At 42.4% G+C, this 21,827-nt stretch overlaps 1 protein-coding gene across 4 annotated transcripts; it reads right to left on the bottom strand.

Annotated features, from left to right (window-relative positions):
• Positions 1 to 5,254: 5,254 nt before the first annotated feature.
• ZNF613 (zinc finger protein 613) lies at positions 5,255 to 21,652 on the bottom strand. 4 transcript variants are annotated; one of them, XM_033224366.1, is made up of 6 exons: positions 21,528 to 21,652; positions 19,226 to 19,391; positions 13,068 to 13,275; positions 10,661 to 10,787; positions 10,288 to 10,380; positions 5,255 to 6,890 (listed from the first exon to the last, which is right to left on the bottom strand). In XM_033224366.1, exons 3-6 carry the CDS (start codon positions 13,080 to 13,082, stop codon positions 5,272 to 5,274), a joined length of 1,854 nt encoding a protein of 617 aa, XP_033080257.1. In that variant the 5' UTR covers positions 13,083 to 13,275; positions 19,226 to 19,391; positions 21,528 to 21,652; the 3' UTR covers positions 5,255 to 5,271. The 4 variants fall into 4 exon arrangements, with proteins under 4 accessions (XP_033080257.1, XP_033080258.1, XP_033080259.1 ...); XM_033224367.1 differs by lacking the exon at positions 19,226 to 19,391 and having other exon boundaries at positions 21,528 to 21,607; XM_033224368.1 differs by lacking the exons at positions 19,226 to 19,391; positions 21,528 to 21,652 and adding an exon at positions 21,075 to 21,105.
• Positions 21,653 to 21,827: the final 175 nt, after the last annotated feature.

The following is a 21,827-nucleotide window of genomic DNA, read 5'->3' as shown; positions in this document are numbered from 1 at the left end:
GGGAGGCTGAGCCAGGAGGATCTCTTAAGCTTAGAAGTTGAAGGTTACAGTGAGCTGATGGCACCACTGTACTCCAGCCTGGAAGACAGGGCAAGACTGACTACCTCTGGATGGATGGATAGATAGATAGATAGATAGATAGATAGATAGATAGATACAGATACATAGATAGATGTATATAGAGATATATACTATATATACATACATGTATGTATGTTTGTGATGAGAATTTAAGTGATGAAATCAAATATTTACCCAAAGTATTGCAATTGTGAAAACTGTAGGAAGAAACGAAAAAAATGTTCCTCAATAACAATCAGAAGTGTGGGTAATATTTTTTTCTTGTGTTGGAATAAGTCTGAAAGAAAATATTTATGAAACGACACGGTAAAGTTGGGAACTAGAGAGAAAAAAACTCGACTTTAGTAGCAAACTCATAATTACCTCGTCCAGAAATTTGTAGACAGTGATACGAATATAGGAAGGGAAATGTTTTTCATTGCTATTTTTAAGACAGACTTGGACTTGAAGAACTGAACTGCATGTAGATCTACTAGGTAAATGTAGCTTTAATCACAGCTGTAACCAGCAGTCAATTATTAAGCCTCAACCCACCCACTCTCCAGGGCCCTTGGGCCTCCAAAGCTCCAGCCTCCTCAGGCCCCTAAACCACAGACATGTACAGGCCTCCTCAAACATTGACTGCAAATTAAATCTGAAACCTCTTTCACTAAAACCTTCTCCAGCCCCAAGCTTCTCTATCACATTAAATTGCAAACCCGGACTGGACACCAAGTTCATTCATGGACACACACTTTCCCACTCCGTTTCTCAACCACTGATTCCCACAGCATTCCCTCAACGACCATAAACCTTGACAGTTGGACTATCAATCGTTAATATCTTCCAGTCTCTTAATTACTGACCGCCAGGAGCCCTGTCACCAAAGCCAGTCTTCTCCAATGAGTAAACCCAGGGAGAACCCCAGGACGCAGGGTCCCACATGATCTCAGAAGAGGGGGCTCCCCTTCATTGACCCCCACAGGCCTTTCACTTGGAGCCATATCCAGACCCCAACCCATCTGATCCTGAGTCTCTCTCGACTCCATCTAACGCTGGGACCAAACTCTAAGCCTGCGTCCAAAACGACTTCCATCTCCCTCCGCAGCCGTTGCTAGGGTCTTTGAGGGCCTTCGGCATCTGGTCGGGAAACCCGGCCTTCCCAGATGTCAGAGTTCCTCCCTCGGTCTCTCATTGTGACGTATCCTGGCCACGCCCATCTCCGCGACTCCCGCCAGAGAACCCGGAAGGAAGGGCTGTTACTACGGCGTTGGAAGACACTGAATTAATTTCAGGGCTCCCCAGTCACTGCGCAAACTGGATAAATTATCAGAAAATTATAAAAACTTGTAACAGACGGAGCAAAAAAATAAGATGGCTGCGCACTCTACTCCATACTGAGCCGTTAGGAAGAAGCATCATGGCTGCAGTTAATTTTAGGAGGTGTGAGTTTCCATTCAATAGAAAATACAGTCTGTTGGGCGTTTAGGCCGGAATCGTATTTCTGAGGGCCTCTTCAGGGCCAACAAGGTGTGCCAAAGGCGAATTGGCTGAAGGGGAATAGGGGGACAGCGGTCACAGAGTGGACCAAATTTGTGGACATTGTGAATCTCCTTCAAGGGATGCAGAAAAGAATGGGCAAGGCTAGTCTAGCCGAGAATTGTCTTGAGGCCAAATACGGGGGCGATCTCTATGAGGATCAATGCCCACGTGCAACTGCATACAGTGTGTGGTTACCTGTAATAAGGAAAAAAGGAATGAGGCCTCAGATTTAATCAAATATTTCCCTAAAACACATGAAGATGGAAATGGAGCATATAAGAGCGTTAAATTACTAGAGGCCGGGTGCCATGGCTCAAACCTGTAATCCCAGCAATTTGGGAGGCTAAGTTGGGAGGATCACTTATGCCCAGGAGTTGGAGACCAGCCTGGGAAATATAGCAAGACCCTACCTTTACCAAAAAAAAATAATAATCATACAAAAATTAGCAGAGTGTGGTGGCACGCACCTGTAGTCCCAGCCACTTTGGAGGCTGAGGTGGGAGGATGGCTTTAGGCCAGGAGGGCAAGGCTTCAGTAAGCCATGATCAGGCCACTGCACTCCAGCCTGGGCGACAGAGCACGACCCTGTCTCAAACAAAACAAAACAAAAACAAACAACTGTTTAAATTTTTTAAATTATTAAAATAATGCAGTCACCATTTGGCAAACGGCACGCTTAATAAATGTCGGCTACAATTTTTATGAAGGCGAGGGGCGATATGCCTTTTGAAAGAGGTAACCTGGAATTGAGGACCCAGTTAAATTTATTTAGCTGGGATGCCAACTTCTGAAGTGAGTTCAACACCTGGTCCCAAGGACAGGCCTGGGCAGCCCCGTAGCACATCCTGATTTATGTGTTCAGGGAGTAAGAAGATGCTACGACTGCTATGATGGGATGTGCAGATTCACAAGGCAAGAAGTAGAGAGAATCTGAAGTCCAGGTTGAAGAAGAGTCCATTTCTTATACTCTTAACTGCAGAGCATCTGTACTGAATCCCTCCTGTTACAGGCCACTACCTTTATATTTTGTTCATCAGTGTATCCTGTGTGTACAAGTGTTTGCCACAGTGCAGATGCTCAAAAACTATTTGTTGTGATCACCCAATAACCCAGAGTTTGGGTTTCAATTGTGAGGCAGCCACTTTAAGGAAACTTCCACTTTATTTTTCCTTGTGAGCAGGACTGTTTCTAACATGGATATATCTTTATTAGATCAAAGGAAGGAACTCTGACTACAAGAGAGGACAAGGGTCTTAACCCCAGGTGAGAAGGAATGATGAAGATAAATCATATGTTCCAATTCAGCATACCACAGAGGAGTCAGGATGTTTCAAACAGTAGCAACTCTCCAAGATGAAAGATCTGTAGACAAATTTCAGGGTTCTTATCCAAGATATCCAAAAGTATCTCACCTTTACCCATCTTACATGCTGTCCTTTATTTTTAGAGAATGAAGTTATTTTGTTCTTTTAATTGGGGTTATTCTGTGAATCCTATTCCTTCTCTGTTCTGCCCCTCTTATGACAGAAATGAGTCTCTATTCAGGATTTCTTTTTTAAGTTTTTTTTTTAGAATAATACTAATCCTTAAAATTTTTTTTGGGTAGCTCCTTTCCTTCAATGGCAAAAGTAATTTTATCAATTGTCCACTGGGTTATTCATGCACCTTCATTCATCTTCCAAATCTACATATAATTAATTTATATTTTGGTATCTGCTGTGGTATACACAATTGCCTACAAACTATCAAGGAATTTATAATTTAGGTAGAGATAAGACATGAACACTTTTTAGAAAAGTATTCATACCCTGTTTTATAAAATTGAGTCCTTTCCCCTTCCGACTCCAAATATGTCCCCTGAACAAGAAATTATCAGAACAATTTGATCTTTATACTGTACGTCTCTTTCAACTGATACAGGCATATGCAGTTTTTAACTACAGCTGCTGGAGGGTAGAACAGCTACGTGCATATAATCCAGCTTTTTAAAAATGCTAGCTTGAAATTTTGCTTTGTTTCCCACTGCCATCATCCACGGATCCTACATAAAGGAAACAGTTTCGGGTAAAGAAAATAGATCATTCAAACTGTTCTGAATGGTGTTTATGCCAACAATAAGACAAACCACAGGGTTAGGATGAGGACTACATTCTAAATTAAGAGTATGGCCAACTGGTTATTCACAAGTTTTGAACTTCATTCCTCTGGGGTGATATTTATAAAGTTAAACAGATCCAAACTTGTGTTACATTATTAAATTAAATACATTTTTCCTTTTGAAGAGCTTCAGTAGTCTGAAATAACAAGTGAAGAAATTTGGAATCAAAGAAACACAAGAGCTAATCATATAATGATCTTGGGCCGGGCGCGGTGGCTCAAGCCTGTAATCCCAGCACTTTGGGAGGCCGAGACGGGCGGATCACGAGGTCAGGAGATCGAGACCATCTTGGCTAACACGGTGAAACCCCGTCTCTACTAAAAATACAAAAACTAGCTGGGCGAGGTGGCTGGCGCCTGTAGTCCCTGCTACTCGGGAGGCTGAGGCAGGGGAATGGCGTAAACCCGGGAGGCGGAGCTTGCAGTGAGCTGAGATCCGGCCACTGCGCTCCAGTCCGGGCGACAGAGCAAGACTCCGCCTCAAAAAAAAAAAAAAAAAAAAAAAAGATCTTGGTTGGGAATAGAAGACTCATATCAAAAAAGAGGGAAGAGGTACATTGTGTTACAAATTTAACCAATGATGTGTAACACTGACAACCCCTTTTATTGACATATCAACTAGTGATTCAAGGTACATTGTCCTAAAATACACATCCTGTATATTATCTGCTGTATAATGATGTTAGATTTGTGATCAAAATCTCTAAAATATTCCTTTTCACAGGACTTATTTGCTCATGTGTTCCTTCATATTTTGCTGAAGATGTTCTAGTTACTATTTTCATAGTTTTATTTCTATGATTTCCTCTGAGGATAAGGCAGAATGTACCACTAGCAACCCTGCCACATTCACAGCCTTCAAAGGTCTTCCAACAGTTTCTCTCCTGTGAAAACCCCCGATACCTACTAGGGTATTATTTCTGAACAAGGACTTTTCCATGATCATTATATTTCTGCCAACTATAAGCTCACTGATGATGTGACCTATGGTCACTGATGAGAGGATCTATCTTCCCATAAAAGACTTTCCCAGTCTCTACTTCATACTATTTTTCTTTTTTTTTTTTTGAGACGGAGTCTTGCTCTGTCGCCCAGGCTGGAGTGCAGTGGCCGGATCTCAGCTCACTGCAAGCTCCGCCTCCCGGGTTCACGCTATTCTCCTGCCTCAGCCTCCCGAGTAGCTGGGACTACAGGCGCCCGCCACCTCGCCCGGCTAGTTTTTTTGTATTTTTTAGTAGAGACGGGGTTTCACCGTGTTAGCCAGGATGGTCTCGATCTCCTGACCTCGTGATCCGCCCGTCTTGGCCTCCCAAAGTGCTGGGATTACAGGCTTGAGCCACCGCGCCTGGCCTACTTCATACTATTTTTCTCTGAGTATATGCTTGTCAACCATAAGGTTTTACTCAAGGGTTTTCCACCTTGAATGTATCAGTTTGCTCCTGTGTGTTTTTTGTGACATAGATGTAATTGATCACTGAAAGCACTACCACATTCATTGCATTCATAAGATTTTTATTCTGTGCAAATTCTACTATCTGCTGAGACTGAACTTCCGGCAACAGGCTGGCTCACAATGGCTACTTTGCTATCTGCTTGGAACTCACTGTTAGTTAACGAAGTCTGAGCTGCCACAGAAGGCGTCTGCACAGTCACCATGTTAACAGAGTCTTTATCCTGTATGAGATCACTTGTATGTGATAAGCTATGACTCTCTGAGAAAGGATTTTCCAATTTGACTGAACCTACACGTTTCTCTCTTGCATGCAGCATTCCCTTATGATAAACAAGGCATGACAAGTGGGAGAAAGCTTTCCCACAATCAGAGCATCCATAGGGTCTCTCCCCTGTATGAGTTCTCCGATGTCTGTTGAGACATGATTTATCTCTGAAAGCTTTCCCGCAGTCACTGCATGTATAGGGTTTTTCTCCTGTGTGAATTCTCTGGTGGTTAATGAGACCCGACTTGTGTGAACAGGATTTTCCACACTCAGTACATACAAAGGGTGTCTTTCCTGTGTGAAATCTCTGATGGGATATTAAGCATGTCTTCTGGCTGAAGCCTTTCCCACATTCATTGCATACATAGGGTTTCTCTCCAGTGTGAGTACGTCGATGAATAAGGAGATTACCCTTTTGGATGAAGCCTTTTCCACATTCATTGCATATATAGGGTTTTTCTCCAGTATGAATTCGCTGATGTACAATGAGATTTCCCTTCTGACTGAAGCCTTTTCCACAATCACTGCATATATATGACTTCTCTCCTGTGTGAGCTTTCTGATGCACATTCAGCTGTGATTTCCAGCGGAATGCTTTGTCACATTCAGTGCATTCATAGGGTTTCTCTCCTGTATGAGTTCTCTGGTGTTCAGTGAGCCTGGACTTTTTGGAGAAGGCTTTCCCACACAGGCTGCATCCATGTGGTTTCTCTCCTGTATGAACTCTCTGATGATTAATGAGCTGAGACTTCTTGATGAAGCCTTTTCCACAATCACTGCATATATATGATTTCTCTCCTGTATGAATTTTCTGGTGCACATTGAGCTGTGATTTCCAGCGGAATGCTTTGTCACATTCAGTGCATTCATAGGGTTTCTCTCCTGTGTGATTTTTCTGGTGTTCAGTGAGCCCATACTTTCTGGAGAAGGCTTTCCCGCATATACTGCATCCATGAGGTTTCTCTCCAGTGTGAACTCTCTGATGATAGATGAGGCGAGACTTCTTGAGGAAAGCCTTCCCGCACTCAGTGCATACATGGGGCTTATCTATCTTTTGAGTTTGCTGATGCTTAATGAATTGTGAATTTGTATTCGTAGAATTTCCACCTTCGGGGAAGTTCATTTCATTATGAAATTGTTCATGCTTGGCATGAAGGAAGGATTTCCCATCTCCATTAACCCCCACAGACTTCTTGATTTCATACCTTTTGTTCTGGTTGATTAAACTTAAATTTGATTTCAGTATCTTCCCATGTAAGTCAAATGTATCATGATTTTGCCTTAAAGGAAAATCACTTTTCCTCTGATGAATGATGTTTCCAAAGGCATTATGTTTATGGCATTGTTCCACGCTCTTCAGACATCTTTGGTTTTGTGAGTGCATCTGTAGACGATTGTCAACTTTCTTGATTTCTAGGAAAGAAGAGAATAATAAATCTTTGCATGAGCATGGAATAGAACTGTTTCACAAATAGCTTTGTACAGGCTGGCTCTACTGACCACACTATTTCCATGGTTTAAAAAACTCCAAGTAGATATGCCTATTGTCACTTGGATAAGAATAAACCATTATAATTTAAACAAAGAAAACAAAAAATAAAAGCAGTCAGTGTATAAACAAGGTAAATTTCTCAGGAAATGGCAAGTTAATTCCTGCTTACACTCATGCCAGAAACCTTACTATCATCTTTCATTTGTATGTTTGTCTCACACCCTTTGTCTACTTCAATAGGAAATTCCATATGTCCTCCTTTATAAATATATAGTAATCCCTCATCTATGGGCAATATGTTCCAAGAACCCCCCACCATGGATGCCTGAAACTTTGAATCATACTAAACCCTATATCCGTTATGTTTTTTCCTATACACTGCATATACACCTATAATAAAGTTTATAAACTAGGCACAGCAAGAGATTAACAATAACAAATCATGAAATAGAAGAATTATAATAATAGGCCAGCATCACACTCTTGAGCATTGGAGACATTATCAAGTAAAACAAGGGTTACTTGAACACAAGCACTGTGATACCTTGACAGTTGATCTGATAACCAAGACGGCTACTAAGCGACACAGGTGGGTAGGGTACACAGCATGGATATGCTGGACAAAAAAATGATTCCTGTTCTAGGATAGAGCAGGATGGTGCAAGATTTCATGCTCCTTGGAATGGTGAGCAATGTAATTAAGAATTGTTTATTTCTGGAATTTCCCATTTAACATTTCCAGGCCATAGTTGACTGCAGGTAACTGAAACTGTAGAAAGAGAAACTGCGGATAACAGGGGACTCCCGTATTCTGCAACTAACTAACACTCACCACCCCCCCACCCACTACCACCTAGGTGGAAGAGAATCACTCTGTCTGGTACTATAGCAATAGCCTCCCAAGTGGACTTCAGGTTTCAACCTCTGCCTTCTCCTGTATACTTTCTACAAAGTAGTCAGTGATCCTTTTAAATATAAATGACATCATGTCACTCTTCTACTCAAAACTCCCTCATGTTTCCTCATCTCATAATTTTGTTAAAAAAGTCATGGCCGGATGTGGTGGCTCATGCCTGTAATCCCAGCACTTTGGGAGGCCGAGGCATGCAGATCAGAAGGTCAGGAGATCAAGACCATCCTGGCCAACATGGTGAAACCCCGTCTCTACTAAAAATACAAAAATTAGCTGGGCATGGTGGCGTGCAACTGTAGTTTCAGCTACTCGGGAGGCTGAGGCAGGAGAATTGCTTGAATCAGGTTGAATCACAGAGGCAGAGGTTACAATGAGCTGAGATCACGCCACTGCACTCTAGCCTGGTGACAGAGAGACTCTGTCTCAAAAAAAAAAAAATCAAGTCATTAAAATGTCCTTGAAAGGTCATAGACCTGTCTACCCAAACTCCAGATCCCATCACACTGTCCTTACCTCCACATTATCTCCAACCACTGCCCGTCTTGTTCACTCCTCTGTATTCACACAGGCTTCCTTAAAGTTCCTCAAACGCACACCTGCCTTAGGCCTTTGGACCTGCTATTTTGTCTACTTGAAGGTAATTCACCTGAGGGATGTACTCACATCTCTCATACAGCTGCTCAAAGGCATCTCACCAAAGACCCATTCCCACTCCCGGCATCCCTCATGATGCTTTGTTATTGATCTTCCCAGCATTTTTCACCACAAGACATTTATCCATTTTGATTAATTTCGTGCCTCTTCCTTTTAGCATGTAATCTCCAAGAAGAATTTTGTTGATGTTCACAGCTGTCAGGGCCCGTATGTAATAGGCTATCAAAAAATATTTAAGGCAATGAAACAAGGAAAGTATGGGACACACTGGGGAGACTACTTCAAATGTAGTGCTTTAAATATAGTTGGCTTTGAATTTAGGAAAAGGAAAAGGAAAGCAAACTCTGTGTAGGCAAGATGATACCATATCATGGAGATTCAACTAGAATATCACTTGACAGATGAGAAATTTCCATCTTATATGACTGCTATGATTCACTGGGACTCAATGCCATCAGACTATGGTAAGAACAGAAAAGCTTTAAGGGAATAAGCCCAGCAATATAATTTAAAAGAAACTAAATAATGGGCAGAATTAATGATTCCAAAAGAAAATTGAAGCAAAGCAGGCATGAGGTTTAGTAATCTGGTTTGGGTTGGAAAGAGAATGAGAATTCTTCAAAAATCAATGGAAAGAACAAGGACTTTAAATACGGGAGCTGAGGAGGCAGGAAATTTTCAAGGTAACCCTATGGTGGCCAGGTCGACTCAAGGAGTTGACATGCAAGTGGGTAAAAAATATGGTACAAACATGTAAGTTAGGAAATATTAAGGGAGATGTCAGTCTGAGAGTCTCCATAGAGAACAAGAACTTAAGTCATCAGAATGAAGGAAACTTTTAAAGGATATGAGAACACAGCAAAATAAATGGAAAACAGAACCTCTGGAGGACCTCAGAGTGGGAGAAAAAAGAGAAGCTAAGGAAGCAAATACATGCAAAGCAACAGACCAAGTTACTAAGGGGGCACAGAGTCCAAGATAGTGTGGGAAGACCTTAGGAAAAAAAATCAACATTATCTAAAGGGGCAGAAAGGTATAGTGGCCAGGAGAGAGTGCTGATATCCAAGATCACTCTTTGGAGACAGACATGGAAGGAGGAATTTCATAGCAAGAGAAGCAGAATGAACAGGTAGAGATGCTCTGATGGGGGAACAAGAAATGATGAGATTTGAGAATCCTAAAAAGGAAGAAACATTGAGAAAAACAAATCAAACCTAGATTAAATGAAGACTGATGAGGCCGGGTGTGGTGGCTCACACCTATAATCCCAGCACTTCAGGAGGCCGAAGCGGGTGGATCACCAGAGGTCAGGAGTTTGAGATCATCCTGGTCAACTTGGTGAAACCCCATCTCCACTGAAAATACAAAAAAACTTAGCTGGGTATAGTGGTGGGTGCCTGTTATCCCAGCTACTGGGGAGACTGAGGCAGGAAATTGCTTCAACTGGGAGGCAGAGGATGCAGTGAGCCGAGATTGCACCACTGGGCTCCAGCCTGGGTGACAGAGTGAGACTCCATCTCAGAAAATAAAATAAAATAAATAAAAAATAAACAGTGATGAAATCCAAGAGGAGATAAAGAGGTAGATGTTCCTCTAAACACCTGAAGGAAAAAGAGCTTTTGTGTCAGGAGAGGGGATACATGGAGGCCCTGTCCACATAGCCTCAGATGCCCTGACAGCTCAGACACTGCTGAACAACTATCATGTGACTTGCTAGCCACCCTCCTTGCTGGCTCCCACCCTGAACTCACCTGGACAGATTTGGCTGTGGATTTCATTTTCTACTGTCCATGGTTCTCCTTGTTCCAACTTGGAGAATGCATCTGGCTTGCTGGCTTGATACCCTGTTCATAGGAAATGATAGACAACTTAGGTTCACTGAATTAAGCTGTGGTCTATCAACATGGGACCATGTTCTGTTTTAGGAACTATGTAATTTATGTGTCTGCAAAGCAAAGGGATTTCCCCTGTGAAGGGGGCACATTATACTCTTTTATCTGGGGCTACGGAGAGGACAGATCTACCACTTGAGAGCACCACAGGCCCTCCATAGCTTTTGAAAGCTGAGAGAGCAAAGGCCTTTGACTGGGTACTCTCTGAGTGACACAGGGCAGCTGTCCTCACCCACTGACACCAGGTTGCTATAGTTCTCCAACATCACATCTCGGTACAGGTCCTTCTGAGCAGGGCCAAGGAGCTGCCACTCCTCCCAGGTGAACTCCACAGCCACATCCTCCAGGGTCAGTGATTCCTGTAATAAGAGAGTCCTGCTTAATATGAAGTATTTCTCTTATTTATATGGAAGCAGTGTGAAGGACATTGTTCGGCTCATTTTCACCAAATAGTCTGCATCTATATATCTAGGTACTGTGATTTTTAAAAAAATACATTGTCACAGAGGCAAAATCCATCTCCAAAGTCTATCTATATTCAAAATCTATCTCTAGCAAAATATTCTGTAGTTGTATAATTATCATTTAACAAATCAGAAGTTTCTATACGAACCAATCATTTAATCCTCTTGCTAATCCTTTTTTTTTTTTGAGCACATATTTGCTAGACACTAAATATATTTTAGCAATATCAGGATGAATAAAGCATACTCCTTTATTCACCATGAATCTTCAATGAATCTTCATGTGCACTATCAGAATCAACCAGGAAGAAACCCCAAACGCTGCAAGATATTACATGATAAATAAGTGTATTTTATATGTTAGGAGGAATAAAAGAATCTTTCCAAAACATGTCCAAAGAACAAGGGACAATTAAGTATTATTACCCCCTACTGCTAAACGTGACTGGCTTAAAAAATAAATAAATAGGCCAGGCATGGTGGCTCATGCCTGTAATCCCAGCACCTTGGGAGGCCTAGGTAGGTGGATCACCTGAGGTCAGCAGTTCGAGACCAGCTTGCCCAAAATGGCAAAACCCCATCTTTACTAAAAATACAAAAATTAGCCAGGCATGGTGGCGCATGCCTGTAATCCCAGCTACTCGGTAGACTGAGGCAGGAGAATCACTTGAACCCAGGAGGCAAAGGTTGCAGTAAGCCGAGATCATGCCACTGTACTCCAGCCTGGGTGACAGAGCGAGACTCCATCTCAAAATAAATAAATAAATAAAAATAAAATAAATAAATAATAAAAAAATAAAAAAATGTTATTCAAAAACCATACACACACATATGGTTTTGAAGTATTTATATTTACATTATCAGGCATGTAAGCAGCCTAACTGAAGAGATAGTCAATGAACTGGTAAGTAGATCTGAAAAAACTACCAAAAATGCAACAAAAGGGCAGAATGATGCAATATATAAAAGACAGATTAATAAATACAGAGGATAGGTAAGGTCTAGCATGTACCAATTTAGTTTGAAAGAGCAAATACAAGATTTAATTCTGACACCAACTCCTGGAAGACCCATAGGTTAAGGTTTCAGTCCCACAAGACCAACCTTACTTCAGACACCAGTCACAAGTGTGAGGTCCCCAGGTTACAAAGACTTTTGTCCCTTGGCTACAAATGTGGGGATTTCTGCAACCCACCTTGAGGTTCAATAATCTACTAGAACAACTCACAGAACTCAGGAAAGCACTTTACTATTACTGGTTTATTTACAACCCAGGAACAACCCAATGGAAAAGCTGCACAGGACATGGTATGGTGGTGTATGGGCATAAATTTCCAGGCTCTCTCTGCATGCACAAACGTCCCAGCACCTCAATGTGTTCACCAACGCAGCTCTCCAAACCCCGCTGTTTACGGGTTTTTATGTTACACAGGCATGGTTGAATAAATCATTGGCCACTGGTGACTGAACTCAATCTCCAGCCTCTCTCTACTCCCTGGAGATTAGGGGTAGGACTGAAAGTTCCAAGCTTCTAATCAAGGCTTGGTCTTTCTGGCAACCAGTCTCCATACTGAAGCTACCTAGGGGTCCACTGAGAGTAGTCTCACTAGAAAAAAAGAGCACCAGGCATAGTGGCTCACAGCTGTAGTCCTAGAACTTTGGGAGGCCAAGGGAGACAGATTTCTTCAGCTCGGGAGTTAGAGACCAGTCTGTGCAACATGGTGAAACTCCATCACTACAAAAGAAATACAAAAAATTAGCTGGGCCTGGTGGCACACACTCCCAGCTAGTTGGGAGGCTGAGATGGGACGATTGCTTGAGCCCAGGAGGCCGAGGCTGCAGTGAGCCGAGATTGCACCACTGCACTCCAGCTGGGTGACAAAGTGAGACCCTGTCTCAAAAAAAAAGACCCTTATCATTCCGGAAATTCCAAGGGTTTTAGAAGCTCTATGCCAGGAACTGCAGACAAAGACCAGATATCTTTCTATGATACCACATGTGAACAATATAGTCCCGATCCTACTTTGCCTCAATGTTGAAATTAAAATCTAAATTTACTGATGCACAAATCCTAGTTTACCAATTTATACTTTTTCACTTAATTCAATTGACTTTTAAAGTCTTCCAGAAATCAATCATGTGATGAAGGAAAGAATAAAACAAACCAAAAGTCACCTGGGACTTGATCATTTTCTTCTGTTACTGGGAAATAGCCAGTAAGTAGGATGCTGTGTCTGTAGTCTCTCCTTGAGCTGCCCTCAATTTCTGGCTAGAAATCTTGGTCTCTGGTGAATTATATCCCTGCAAAAGATGGTATCCAGGTCCTGGAACCTCCTCCTCACCTCACTTGAAGTGTCTTGCCCCTGGAGTCAGGAACTGCAGGCTGAAGAGTACATTTATTTGAGTGTACATTCCCTGCAGGCCCAGGTGCTGTCACTGCTGCTGTGTACTCACCTTAATGCAAGGCCATCTCTAACTGTCCCTTTATTTGGGGCCCCAGAAGTTTTTACCCACCCTGGGGCAACAACAAATCCTGGGGCAACAAAATATAACATTCTATATGTATGACCAATACATTTACAAACTGTTTTTCTTCTGTGACATGGAAGTGGGGTGACTGTGAGAGGAGAGTTGGGAAAGGAGAACCAGCGCCAACATGATGCTGCAACACGAAGAGACTTCTTAGATCAGGTTTTAGAAAAAGGACAGAGAAGGTGAGGATTTGGATATTTATTTCTTTAAAACCACATGTCCACATGCCTGGTCCAAAGTCATCATACAACTCACATGTAGGCATGCCTCAGTTTGAAGACAAATGTACTAAGCCAAGCAGAGGCACTGTCTTATTTGATTTCTCATTACTACCTACTGCGTTATATCCTTATAAGGTATCAATCATTATTTTCCATTCCAATATGGACCTAAGGCTTACAGATTTAACTATATTGTCCAAAAGCAGAAGTAAAATCTGAACTGACACGCCTGTCTCCAAGAACATGACCTTAGCCACTCTGAATTCCTTTGGTCCGCATACCGTCGTCATACATCTCAGCTCTCTTTGCTACTACTTTGAGGGAGTTTCATTCATCATGGAAGATGGCCAGTGTCACAGACATATAATGTGACCTTCTGAAATCAGCACTGCCAACAGTGACACAGGCACAAAGACAAATGGAAAAGCTGCACGCTACACCCCTGGCCTGAAAGCAGCAGGTCAGAGAGTGACAGCCCCAGAGGCTTTCTTTAGGCCCAATTCTAAAACTCAAGTAAGAGACTCACATGGTGAGAGCATCAACTGGATGGAGTCAACCTGAGCTTTCCTTCTACCTGGATGGAATCATTGTAACAAGCTCCCGGTGGCCTTCCTGCATGCTCCAAACCCACAGGGCCTGCACTGACGCATCCTCTAACCCACAGCTGCAAATGCTCCCCTTCCGTCTGCAGTCTCAGAAGCGCATAATTGTGGCAAGAGATGTTTCACACTTTTCTTCTTAGAATGCCACCAGTGGAAAGGTGTGGAACCCAAATGATCTAATATTCCTGGGCAGGAGGTGGTGGATGCAACATTTCAGTGACATCCAGGGTATGCATTTCAAATGGCAAGGCTTCCTTTCCCATGAGCTTCCACAGCCCCTTTCCCAGGAATAGCTGAAGAGCTTCTACTTCACTTTTGACCCTTACGAGCTTTCTGGAGAATGTAATCACACCTGTGTGCTCCAGTGGCTAGGTCCTTTCCCTGGAGGAGTACATTTCCTGAAAACTCATGTATGTATAGGAAGCCATAAAGAAAATTTCCATAAATTCTAAAGCATCATTACCAAACAGGACGTGTTCACAAATCATCATCATATGAAAGAAACAACAACGAAAAGTAGATTTAAAAAATGAAAAAACATAAAACAAGACTATATATTAATTTTGGATATGTACACATTTAATAAAACATGTATTATATGAAATTAGCTCAAGAGAATAGTTATCCCTAGGGATGGAGGAGAGGAAAGGGGGTGGATTAGAGGATATCACTGAAGGTGCACTTGCATCAGCTTATTTCTTTTCTAAAAGTACCAACAACAGAAAAAACAAAATCAAGGATACTGTGGAGGAAAATCTCATTGAGTAAAAATGGCAGAGTAGGTAGGTCCAAGGGTCTGTCCCTCTACATAAAAATCAAAAACTCAAGTAAAAAAACTATCAAAAAATCAAGTAAAAACAATAAAAAACGAAACAAAAACTTGGTCAGGACTCTGAAAAATAGTCAAAGGTTCACAACAACAGAGCAAATGTTGAATAAATAAAAAGGCAACTGGCCGGGCACGGTGGCTTATGCCTCCCTATAATCCCAGCACTTTGGGAGGCGGAGGCAGGAGGATCACTTGAGCCCAGGAGTTTGAGTCTGCGGTGAGCTATGATCTCATCACTGTACTCCACCCTGGGTGACAGAGTGAGACCCTGTCTCAAAAATAAAAATAAAAAATTGATTGTTGTCTTTTCTAACTACCTGAAGGACCTACGCAACAGGCCCCTTCCTGTTTTGGAACTCACTCAGGGAGGAAAAGTAATGGGCATTTCTCAAAAACTTTGTGAAGCAGAACAACAACCTTCAGCTGCCTGGGGCAAAAGATTACACTTGAGCCATAGAGGAAAGGTTGAGAGAAAAAGCTAGGAGGAAAGTGTCTTGGGGAAATCATGCCATTCAAAAGCACTCGTATAGACTGAGGAATTGATAAAGCCACATGCATGCACAGGGGAGGATGTTGGCTGAGAAAAGACCTGAGAAGACGTTAAACATTCCTTCTGGCTGATGTCTACAGGTTCAGTGCAAGCAGGAAGTGAAGGGTAAGGCAGGTTTATAGATGCCCTGGCTAATCATTAAAGGAGTAGCCCAGCACACAATCCACAACCACAAAAATATTATACTAAGTGAAAATGTCAGACACTCAGGTGCAGGAGCTCACACCTGTAATCCTAGCACTTTGGGAGGCCAAGGCAGGCAGATTGCTTTGAGCTCAAGAGTTCAAGACCCGCCTGGGCAACATGAAGAAACTCCATCTCTACAAAAAGTTTAAAAATTAGCCAGGCATGGTGGTGTGCGCCTATAATCCCAGCTATTAGGGTGGCTGAGGCATGAGAATTGCTTGAGCCCAGGAGGCAGAGGTTGCAGTGAGCCAAGAATGCATCACTGCACTCCAGCCTGGGCAACAGAGTGAGACCCTGTCTCAAAAAAAAAGAAAATATCAGACACTAAATGTCACGTTATACGATTTCATTTATATAAAATACCCAGATTAGGTAAATGCATAGAGACAGAAAGCACACTGGCCAGGTGCGGTGGCTCATGCCTGTAATCCCAGGACTTTGGGAGGCCGAGGCGGGCAGATCATCTGAGATCAGGAGTTCGAGACCAGCCCGACCAACATAGAGAAACCCAGTCTCTACTAAAAATACAAAATTAGCCGGGTGTGGTGGCGCATGCCTGTAATCCTAGCTGAGGCAGGAGAATTGCTTGAACCCGGGAGGCAGAGGCTGCGGTGAGGTGAGATCAAGCCATTGCACTTCAGCCAGGGCAACAAGAGTGAAACTCTGTCTCAAAAAAAAAAAATGTTGGGAGCTGAAAAGGCCAAAGGGATGGTGATCAACTCAGCATTCCACTGGAGGCTACGTGATCAAACAGCGAACTGTTTATCGTAAGTACAGAATGTGGGCAAACTTGCTTCTGTACCTGTCCCAGAAAGTTTGCTGAGGGCCATCACTCCCTGGCGCCAGGCTCTTTGAGGCTATCTACGGGGACATCTAGAGCCTATTGTTAAAGGAATGCAGTCTCACAAGCCTGCTGTGAACCAAAGGGCCTGACTGACAATTACTCAACAATCACCTGCCTCTCCCCCAACCCCCCGCCCCCTGCTTCTCTCTATCTCTTTTGCCTAATAAATACAGAGGGCTGCATAAAGCTCAGGGCCCTTGTCCACTAGAGGCAAGGTGCCCCGACCCCTTCTTCCAAATATACTCTTTTGTCTTTGTCTTTTATTCTAGCGTTTGCCCCGTTTTGTTCAGTCCACCAGGGATTGTGGTCGGTTACAAGTGGCGCTCTACAAAAAGAGACAGAAAGCACATGGGTGGTTTCCGGGGTCTACTGGAGGGGAGAATGTGAAGTGACTGCAAGTGGTAGTTGTACAACACTGTGAATGTACTAAGAGCCACTGCACTGTTGACTTTAAAATGATTAATTTTATGTCTTGTGAATTTTACCTCAATTCAAAAAATTAAATACATCCTATAAAAGTTCTATGAATGAAGAAAAAAAGTTCTATGAAACTATAAAAGCACACTCTCTAAAGTGAAGAGCAGTATCAAAGATGTACAGGATCACTATCACTATTTTAACTATTCTGGAAATGCTACCCAATTAGTTCGATAAAGAATCTAGTATAAATCATCAATATTAAAGAAGAGGAAACACATTATATGACTAAACAAGAGTGACAGTTTTAGAGATTCAATTGAACATATATAAAAAATAAGTTTTTATTCAGATTGATGATTTCATATCTAAAAGTTGCAAGCATTCCAAAATAGACATACTTCTTTATCAGTATTAAGTGACTAAACAATTTTGGAAATAACACTTTGCATTGAATACTTTCTTTTTTTTTTTTTTTTTTTGAGGCGGAGTCTCGCTCTGTCGCCCGGACTGGAGTGCAGTGGCCGGATCTCAGCTCACTGCAAGCTCCGTCTCCCAGGTTTACGCCATTCTCCTGCCTCAGCCTCCTGAGTAGCTGGGACTACAGGCGCCCGCCACCTCGCCCGGCTAGTTTTTGTATTTTTAGTAGAGACGGGGTTTCACCGTGTTAGCCAGGATGGTCTCGATCTCCTGACCTCGTGATCCGCCCGTCTCGGCCTCCCAAAGTGCTGGGATTACAGGCTTGAGCCACCGCGCCCGGCCGCATTGAATACTTTCATTGGAGATATTACTAGAACCCAAAACCCACCTTGGGAATTTTTGCAAAGGATATAGTAACACATGCATGCAAAGTTGATCTAAAGGATTCAGGTCTATTAACAGAGGATTAATTGGCTGATTAGAAGTACACACATCCAGTGAAATGGAGCTATCTAGCTATTAAAAATACTAACAATTCTATATTTAGTAAAAATACAGGTACCTCAGTTACATATATCATAAGTATATGAAAAGTGGCTCGACATAAGTCTCCATAAAAATGCAAATCGAAACCTTAATGAGACACCATCTAACACCCACTAGAATGCCTGTAATAAAAAACCAAAAATAACAAGTGTTGGCGGGTATATCGTGGCAATGGAAACCCTCAAATATGGCTGGTGGAAATGTTAAATGGTGCAGCCACTTTGGAAAAGTCTGGTAGTTCCTCAAATGGTTAAACACACCATATGACCCAGCAACTCCATTTCTACACTTATATATAAGAGAAATAAAAACAATAAAAGCTTACACACAAATGTTTATAGCACATTATTTATAATAGCCAAAAAGGGGAAATAATCCAAAAGTCCATCAACTGATGAAAGGGTAAATACAAGGTGCTATATCCATACCATGAAATACTATTCTGGCATTAAAAAAAAATGAAGTACAGATACATGCTCCAACACAGACAAACCTTAAAAACATTATACTATGTAGGCCGGGCACAGTGGCTCACACCTGTAACCCCAGCACTTTGGGAGGCTGAGGCGGGCGGATCAACTGAAGTCAGGAGTTTGAGACCAGCCTGACCAACATGTCGAAACTCTGTCTCTACTAATAATACAAAAATTAGCCGTGTGTGGTGACATGTGCCTGTAATCCCAGCTACTTGGGAGGCTGAGGCAGGAGAATCACTTGAACTTGGGAGGTGGAGGTTGCAGTGAGCTGAGATTGCGCCACTGCACTCCAGCCTGGGTGACAGAGTAAGACTCTGTCTTAAAAAAGAAAAAAAAAAAATTATGCTATGTGAAAGAAACCAGTCACAAAAGACCACATACTATATTGTGGCATTTACATGAAATGAAGTAAGAGTAAATTAGAAGAAAACAGAAAGGTCAAAATAAGCAAATCTATAGAGACAGAAAGTAGATTAGTGAGTACTTAGTGGTAGGGCATAGGGAGCGGAAACAAAAGGGTACGGGGCTTCTTTTTAAGTGATGAAAATGTTCTAAAATTGACTTTGGTGATGGCTGCACATAGTAAAATCCACTGAATTATACAGTATGTGACTAATAGACCTGTAATTTGGAAAAGCTGTCAGTAGAACTTAATTATGATAAACCTACTAAAATATTTAGGGGCAAATGTATGAATGTCTGCAACTTACTTTGAAATGCCCCAAAAAAGCAAAGCAATATTTTACAAGATGGATAAATGTGGCCGGGTGAGGTGGCTCACACCTGGAATCCCAGCACTTTAGGAGGCGAAGGAGAGAGGATCACTTGAGGTCAGGAGTTCAAGATCAGTCTGGACAACATAGTGAGATGCCACCTCTACAAAATGAAAAAAAGATGGATTAATGATGAGTAGAAGGATGATATACAGATAGATACATAATAAAAGAAACACAACAAAATGATGATAAAATCCAGGTGGTAGGCATACAGGTATTCAACTGTAAAGTTCTTTAAATCGTGTTATATGTTTGAAAAGTTTTGTAACCTGGAGAACAGGGAAGCTTGTTCAGTAAGGTGACCAAAAACAATGTAAATATTTTATAAACTAATTGCTCTTCTATGTAAGAGTAAATTGGAAGAGAACAGAAAGGTCAAAAATAAAAACACACCATTTACAACTGCAAAAAAATTAAAAACCAAGGTGCTGATGAGGGTCAGGGAGAAACATGTTTGGGTAAACACAGAATCATAACCAGTTCTTAAAAATGATAAGTGAACTTTTTAAGTCTTAAAATTCTATCTAAATATATCCATATACTTAGTGATTGAAGTTGCAATGGTGCAGTTTTGCTTCTTGATGGTATACTATTACAGAAATCTTAAAAAAAAATTTAAACAAAAACATGTATGATATGTTTACTATAAGAACGTTTATAATATAATATTAAATAAGGCAAATTATACCAATGTTTCAGTAGTTTATCTGAATTGTGAAAATCAAGCATAGAAAACTGAAATTGAAATATACAAAAATCTTATCAAAAGTCATTACTGGGGAACACATTTTGGGATAAGAGAGATGTTGTTTTACTTGTGTCAGAACCTGAAAGAAAATATTTATGTGTGTGTGTATACATACATTCACACAGTAAACTTGAGGAAGAAGGACGAAAATCTTTGTCTTTAATAGAAACCTTATCATTTTCTTCTTTTGTTTTTTCCTTTCTCTTTTCTTTTTCTTTCTTTCTTTCTTTCTTTTTTTTTTTTTCTGTTGAGACAGGGCCTCACTCTGTTGCCCAGGCTGGAGTGCAGTGGCTCAATCATAGTTCACTGCAGCCTAGACCTCCCCAGGGTCAGGTGATCCTCCCACCTCAGCCTGCGAGTAGCTGGGACTACAGGCATGTGTCATCACACCCAGTTAATTTTTGTATTTTTTGGAGAGACAGGCTGTGTTGTTCAGGCTGGTCTCCAACTCCTAGGCTCAAGCAATCCGCCCACTTTGGCCTCCCAAATGCTGGGAATACAGGTGTGAGCTACCGCGCCAGATTTGATTAATCTTTGATCTTCCCCAAGGTTTCCTATTTACCAGGATGAGAGGAAGGAGAGATGTGAGAAGTCAAATGAAGTCTGTAAACCAGTCCTTGCAGAGAAACTTAAAAGAGACTGAGACGGAATGTACCGTTGGACTTCAACACACACACCAATCAGGATGTCCCGGCTGCCAAGGTTTCAGCCTTCACAAGTGTCTCCACGACTGTCACATCTAGACCTCCCTAACACTGGTCACACCCCCTAAGATTAATCCCAAAACCTGGACCACACACACAGGTTCACATGAACCCGGGCTCCTCCTCACTGAGTCACATATTAAATCCTGATTACAGTCTGGAGCAAAGGCTCACGCCTGTAATCCCAGCACTTTGGGAGGCCATGGTGAGAGGATCGTTTGAGGCCAGGAGTTGGAGACCAGCCTGGGCAACATAGTGAGACCCCCATCTCTGCAATAAGTAAATAGATAGATAGATAGATAGATAGATAGGCAGGCGTGGTGGCGCTCACCTGTAGTCCAAGCTACTCGCGAAAGCTGAGGTGGGAAGATCACCTGAGCCCCGGGAGATGGAGGCTGCAGTGAGCCACGATTGCGCCACTGCACTCAAGCCTGTGTGGCAGAGCGAGACCCTGTCCCAAAAATAAAAAAATAAAATCCCGAATCCGCGGCAGACACCGTTTTCCTTGACAAAAACCACTCCTCACGCCAGTCCTCAACCACCGAGCCCTACAGAATGACCCGCAAAGGCACCAAACCCTGATCACGGACTTCCAAGCGTTGCTCTCGACAGACTGACCAGTGACCACTGGGATCCCTCAGGGCTGAATCCGGAGACGCCCCAACCCCAATATCCCGACTCCCACTTGCTCCAGCTTCCCCCACAAACTCCACGACTCCGCACTAAACGGACGCCCACAGACACCCTCCTCCCCTCATCCTGACAGACGGACCCACACACAGACCTGACTTTCCGGGGAACCCACCGACACTTCCCAGAGCCTGCACTTTTCCTGAATTCTTCCACTTGTGGACCCTCCCACAGCCTCCAAGCCGGCCTACGGCGGCCGACGAAGGTCTGAAGTTTCAGGTGTACGGAGCACGGGCGACTGGGAAGTAAGTTCGCGTCCTCTCGTCACGGATGCTGAAGGCGGCCATCTTTGAATCCTGCATGTACCGTAGGTAAAGTGGATCTTTTCTGCCCAAGTATGCAGGGATGGCTCGGGACCGTGAAGAACCCCATATTTTGGCACCTAAATCCTGCA

The sequence above is a fragment of the Trachypithecus francoisi genome, unplaced genomic scaffold, assembly GCF_009764315.1.
Source record: "Trachypithecus francoisi isolate TF-2019V2 unplaced genomic scaffold, Tfra_2.0 Lachesis_group12, whole genome shotgun sequence".
Lineage (NCBI taxonomy): Eukaryota > Metazoa > Chordata > Mammalia > Primates > Cercopithecidae > Trachypithecus > Trachypithecus francoisi.
The sequence above is the reverse complement of the archived record's forward strand: the minus strand, read 5'-3'. Positions and strand labels throughout refer to the sequence as shown.

What these genes read in the sequence shown, in the direction of transcription:
- ZNF613 (XM_033224366.1), bottom strand. An exon ending in TAGCAACCTGGTGTCAGTGG is followed by an intron (nt 10,381 to 10,660) that starts GTGAGGACAGCT and finishes TCCTATGAACAG; the next exon opens with GGTATCAAGCCAGCAAGCCA. An exon ending in CCACAGCCAAATCTGTCCAG is followed by an intron (nt 6,891 to 10,287) that starts GTGAGTTCAGGG and finishes CTTCTTTCCTAG; the next exon opens with AAATCAAGAAAGTTGACAAT.